The sequence below is a fragment of the Apium graveolens genome, chromosome 7 (genome assembly GCF_009905375.1).
Source record: "Apium graveolens cultivar Ventura chromosome 7, ASM990537v1, whole genome shotgun sequence".
NCBI lineage: Eukaryota > Viridiplantae > Streptophyta > Magnoliopsida > Apiales > Apiaceae > Apium > Apium graveolens.
Genome location: NC_133653.1, coordinates 272,479,468 through 272,486,009, shown reverse-complemented (window position 1 = coordinate 272,486,009; position 6,542 = coordinate 272,479,468). Strand labels below are relative to the sequence as shown.

General features: G+C 38.6%; 1 protein-coding gene across 1 annotated transcript; it reads left to right on the top strand.

Annotated features, from left to right (window-relative positions):
• The first annotated feature begins 1,566 nt into the window (after nt 1-1,566).
• On the top strand, nt 1,567-2,706 carry LOC141674990 (putative F-box protein At3g10430). The gene has a single exon (XM_074481696.1). The coding sequence runs from the start codon at nt 1,567-1,569 to the stop codon at nt 2,704-2,706; it is 1,140 nt and encodes a 379-aa protein (XP_074337797.1).
• The last annotated feature ends 3,836 nt before the right edge of the window (nt 2,707-6,542 follow it).

Here is a 6,542-nt window from a genome sequence, read left to right as displayed (position 1 = left end):
TAACTAAAAATTTCATACTAAACATAAAATTTCATAAGTACAAAATTTAGCTAAAAATATTATAGTAAACATAAAATTTTTGGAGAATTGGTACAAAATTTATCATTCTAACCTGCAAAACCCTTGTTTATAATTTTGGCCTCAACTATTCAAAACTGCAATTTTATTAAACTCTAATGCAACAGCCTACTCCTGGCCTTCTGATCGAGTGTCTGAAGATAAACTTGTCGAAAGAGAACAAGATGCCATTCACTTGCCTGAAGAAATCTGGTCAGAAATACTCAAAAGACTTGCCTGAAGAAATGATGGTATTATCTCCTAAAGACTCCTATGTTTATCATTCTGCACTCCAATTATCAAAATATGACAGCCCATATTAATCCTAAATATTTACTTTTCCATAATACTAATACCCATTTATTAACTGTATGTTCTGATGATATACAATTTTAAGAACACTGTACACTTGAATATCTCGCCTTGGCGGTACTTGACTTTAATAATCATGAATCGTTTAATTCTTTGAAGGATTCGGTATCATAATTGGTTGTATCGGTAGTGATCAGTCTGTTTTTGTTATTGGTACGGCATTTTGGGTTGCCTATGATTTTGCGGGGTCATATTAATTAGTTATGTACTTCAATAACAGGACTAATACACCTGGAAAAATTAATGTGCCCTATCTTGATTATGAATCGGGAATGTCAGTTGTTATCCGTCAGTTTGGTCAATCCATTGATTATACTTTGTTGAAGACGATGACCCTCATCATTTGAAAAAAGATGAGTGTTGCCATCTTAGTTATAATTTTTATTTGGAGAGAAAGATGAGTGTCAGTATATGTGAAAATGTTTGGGCTGATGTCTTGAGCATAAGTAAAAATAGTGAACTAATTATAAAATTAGCCAAAATAAATAATATATGATCTTGATACACATTAATCATATGATTTCATTGATCATGTGATCGATTGATAGCTATGAATTCCAGCCTCATCTTACCATCTTCCCCTCGAATGACAGCCCTAGCACAAGCACCTAAACCCTCAGCCTCCATCCACATTCATTTTTAACATTTTATACAAATATTCATTTTTAACATTATATATTATCGAAAAAAACATTATGCATTTTTGTGTATTTTCATTACTGGATTTATAGAACTATCTCAACACTGTAGTAACTAAGATTGTGTTTATATTAGATAATTTTATAAAAATATTTTCAAGTCACATTTAACAAATTATTTTAAAAATAAAGATTTTTCCTTAACAGATAGCTGCCTTAACCAATAATGTTCTTGTTTAATAAGAATTAAAATAAGAAATTTTTAAAAATTAGTTCAAGGCGCATTGTACACATGAGTTGGGCGCGACAAGTTTGTAAGTGGGTCGACCAAAAGAGATTTTGCCAAAACATACAAAGCCCATTTTAAACTTATAGGTCGGCATTATTATTGTAGCACTCCTAGACAATCAATTTACCCTATTTCTATTGCGAGCGGCGGAGCTACATAGAGATTAGCGGACGCAATTAAAATTGTCTGGCTCATCCACCGTCTCGGAAGATGAGCTTGTCAAAACATAAGAACGTGCCCTCCTACGACTTTCTCGAAGAAATCTTGTGTGAAGTATTTAAAAGACTTCCTGTTAAGTATGTCTTACGTTGCGGAGCTGTTCAAAAATCGTGGTATTCTCTCATAAAAACTCCTTTGTTCATTTCTCACTACTGCAATTATCGGAAACTGACGGGCCATATTGATCCTAAGTATCTACTTTTTCATAATCTTGATAACAATTCATTTGCTGTACGTTCTGACAATAAACAATGTCAAGAATATTGCATATTTAGTTATCCACTTGGCTTGCCCGCTAGTTCATGGTATGTACACTCAAATGGTTTAATTTGTGTGTCTACTATGTTTGATGAGGAATTTGACTATAATCGCAGCATTTATATCTGGAATCCTCTTGTTCAAAAATTTAAGACTGTCCCAGAGTCGCCCCTTTATACATTAACATTTATGAAGGCTACCTGGAATGCTTTAGCTTTTGGGTTTTTACCGGAAATTAATGACTATGTCGTGGTACATATTATCAAATTTAGTTCGTCCTCTGAATCTCTCTCGTTTAACAGTTCGGATCCTAGCTCACATGTGAAGTGTGAACATTACCCGCACTCGGTCATCATTGGTGTTTATAGTCTAAACACTAACTCATGGAGGAAAATATGCCAAGATAAAGGTTTTGTTAATCTTATTTGTTCTAGTGAATCAGTGTTTGTTAATGGTACTGCATACTGGGCGGGGATTGACTCGTCATTTCAATCGGTTATGTGCTTTGATACCAATACAAATATATTGCGGAAAATCAGGGTGCATAATTTATTTCCCGATCTTGATGTTATGGAGTATCTTATCATTCCATTTGGTGAATCTATTGCTTACTTAATTGAGGGTAATGAGAACAATTCAGAGGAGGATGAGGAGGACTATTGGTCTCCTCATTTGCACATTTGGCTCCTGAAAGACAGTGTGACAGGTGAGGACAATAAGATAGGTGAATTATTTTGGGAGATGAGAGTTAGTCTAGATCAATATGTATGGGCTCAAGTCTTGGGTACAAGGAACAATGGTGATCCAATACTAGCAAAATCAAACAGTTTGATTGCATATGATCTTGATACTCAAGAACTGATGACAAATTGAAAATAAATGCAAATGATGATAATTAATCAACACATCAATGCAAGAATCTGTAAAATGTGATGCAGTGAAATGACCAAGCAAAGCCACCAAGATGAATATATAAAAACTGCATAAAAAGGTTCATACAGGCATAGGAGCATATATAGAAAAGCAGTACTGGTCCTCTACTACAGGACAAACTAAGGACAAATAACTAACGGTACTAGGCTAACAAATCAACATGTGAATCTGAGCCCATTATTGGAAAATAACAGAATGACAGGTGGAGAAATACTGGAAGGGTCGAGAATAATTAGAGGCTGGTCCCATCTGATATGGACCCCTGTAATACTCCCCCTCAAGATGGTATGGAACTTGGAGAGTGAAATGCCAGCTTGTGAACATGGGACTGATGAAGTTGAACTGGGAGAATCTTGGTAAATATGTCCGCAACCTGATCAGTGGAGGAGACCTTCTTGGTGATGATGTTGCCTGCCTTTAATTCATCCCGAACATAATGGCAATCAATTTCGACGTGTTTGGTTTTTTCATGGAGGACGGGGTTGGCAGCAATGGCTAGAGCGGCTTGATTGTCACAATGGAGTATAGCTGGTGGTAAATTTATGAGACCAAGATCTTTGAGAAGATGCTTCAGCCACGAGATTTCACATGTCGTGAGGGCCATCGCCCGATATTCAGCCTCAGCAGAACTACGAGCCACCACGGTCTGTTTTTTTGCTTTCCATGAGATAGGTGAGTCTCCAAGAAATATACAATACCCAGTAGTTGATTTTCTGGTGATCGGACAGCTAGCCCAGTCGCTGTCACAGTAGGCTTGGAGCTCAGCAGCACTTTGAGAGGCTAGGAGTATACCCTGTGTCACTGATCCAAGAAGATATTTCAGCAATTTCTTAGCAGCTTGGAAGTGAACAGTAGTTGGGGCGTGCATAAACTGACTCAGTAATTGGACGGAGAAAGAAATATCAGGACGAGTAATTGTTAAATAAATAAGCTTTCCAAGCAAGCGTTGGTAGATGGTAGGATTTGGCAGAGGATCTCCTTGAATATGAGTAAGTTTGAGATGAGAATCAAGCGGCAATTTCACAGGTTTGGAGTGCTGAACTCCATATTCTGCAAGAAGATCTCTGGTATATTTTTGCTGAGAAATAAAGAAGCCAGCTGCAGTTCGATCAACCTCCAATCCTAGGAAGTATCTGATTGGTCCTAAATCTTTCATGTGAAAAGATTTAGCAAGCATATCTTGCAAATAATCAATCTGAGCATCATCATTTCCACAAATTAGAAGGTCATCAACATAGATGAGAACCACAGTAATAGTTGAAGTCTTTTTAAGAATGAACAGACAATAATCAGATTTAGCTTGAATGAAGCCCAGAGTGAGAAGGGTATTTGACAGCTTGGAGAACCATTGTCGCGGAGCTTGTTTCAGGCCGTAAAGCGCCTTGATCAGAAGGCAAACCAAGTCTGTAGTGGACTTTAGAGAAGGACTGTTCAACTCGATTCTGCAGCCCATATGTGTATACCCTTGAGGCAACTTCATATACACTTTTTCATGGAGTTCACCATTAAGAAAAGCATTGGTGACGTCCATCTGTGCTGTGTTCCAGTTAAGCAAAGCAGCAACAGCCAGGAGTGTTCGAATTGTAGTCATTTTTGCTACGGGTGCGAAGGTTTCAGCATAATCCTCACCGTATGTTTGATTGCAGCCAAGTACTACCAGTCGGGCTTTCTTTCGATCCACAGACCCATCAGAGTTATACTTGGTTTTGAATATCCACTGGCAGCCAATAGCTTTCTTGTTTGGTGGTAGGGAAGTCAATATCCACGTGTTATTACTTTCTAATGCCTGCAGTTCAGTGTTCATCGCTTGTACCCAACCAGAGTCTTTGACAGCATCTTTGTAGTAGAGAGGATCATTGTGAATTGTCAAGGTTGACATAAAGCAATTGAATTCAGGGTGAATTGGTGTTTGGGCAAGGTTTGAGATGTGGGAAGCATGAGAAGATGTAGCTTGATAGGTCTGGTATTGTTGTAAGTATGGAGGTGGATTGTGTGTTCTGGTTGAATGGCGGGTAGGTGGTGGGTTTGGTGGTGTTGGAATAGTTGAGTGATCAGGTGAATTAGGAGGTTCAGATGGTGTTGACTCTTCAGGTGTAAGTGTATCAGAGATATCTATGTCATCCCATGAAGGTTGTGGTTGAATTGTTGTGGCAGAAACAGGTAATGGGTTCATATATTTGGTGATTGAGTCTGGGTGATAAGGATAAACATCTTCATGGAACACAACATCACGCGAGGTGAAGATTTTTTTGGTGGTGAGATCCAGTAACTGATACCCTTTTTTTGAAACAGGATAGCCTACAAACACACATGGAACTCCCTTTGCTGCAAGCTTGTCTGTGGTAAAGCTGGGATTAGCAGCAAATGCGAGACATCCTAGAATTCTGAGAGTAGAATAATCAGGAGCTTCATTAAACAGTGCTGCATACGGGGTAATCACATCTGAAGGTACAACTGAACTCGGCAGTCTGTTCATGAGATAGACAGCTGATTCGATGCAGTATCCCCAAAGAGACAGAGGTAGATGAGCATAAAATCTGATTGATCTTGCTATTTCAAGAATATAGCGATGCTTTCGTTCAGCTCGTGCATTTTATTGTGGTCTGTGAGCACAAGATTGCTGATGCACTATGCCATGTTGTGCAAAGAACTGGGCACATTTGGTATCCAAGAATTCTGAGGCATTGTCTGAGCGAATAGTTTTGATGCCAGTAGAAAAGTGAGTGTAAACATAATTATAAAATTTCTGAAATTCAGCAAGAAAATATGACTTGTAGGCAAGCAGTATAATCCAGGTATACCTACTGTAATCATCTACCAAGGTGAGAAAATACTTCATATTACCTTTAGTTGGCACCTTGTACGGCCCCCAAATGTCAAGATGAATCAAATCAAATTTCTTTGCTGCTCTGGAGTCACTTAATTCAAATGGTAGTTTGCTGAACTTAGCCATGGGACAACTTAGACACACCAGTTCTTGTTTTTTTACTTTAGGCACATCAGGAATCAGTTGTAGCTTGGACATAGGCAGGTGACCAAGTCTATGATGCCACACATCAACAGCAACAGGCTTTGAAGTAACAAGATATGACTGGGGTTTTCTGATTTGAGCAGACAACCACTGCATAGGATTGTCAGTATTTACAAGATAATACAACCCATGCCTTTCTTGTCCTACTGCCTTCACAATTTGGGATTCATTTTCTATGATAACACAATATGTAGGTAGAAACTTAACTTCACAGTTATTAGACTTAAGCAGTTTCTGAACCGACAACAAGTTGTGTTTAAAATTAGGCACACATAAGACATCAGTCAACAATAAGCCAAAAGAAATAGTGACATTACCAATGTGAGAAATTCTTGCTGTTGCACCCGTTGGAAGATTAATGTGTTTGGACGAATCCAGCAATTTTGGGGCCTCCAGATTGTTGATACAAGGTGTCATGTGGTCTGATGCGCCAGAATCAATAATCCACTCATTGTTGTAGGACTGAGCATTGTAACAGCTTATCATGCCAGAGAATGGAGATTCTGGAATATCTCCCCCTGAGGTTGAGGACTGTAGATGAGAGTGTTGCATAAACTGAGCTAGTTGTTGAAGTTGTTGTTCAGAAAATAGAGGTGATTCATGACAGTCAGGTTCAGAGCTCTGAGCAACATTGGCCATGCGGGAACTCTGAGGAGACCTGTAGTTGGATTTCCACCGTGGTTTAAGAGTGGATGGAGAGGGTTTGGCTTGAGAGGACAACCCTTGATTGGCTGGATTCTTTGGG

What these genes read in the sequence shown, in the direction of transcription:
- LOC141674990 (XM_074481696.1), top strand. Translation starts at nt 1,567, where the DNA reads ATGAGCTTGTCAAAACATAAGAACGTGCCCTCCTACGACTTTCTCGAA.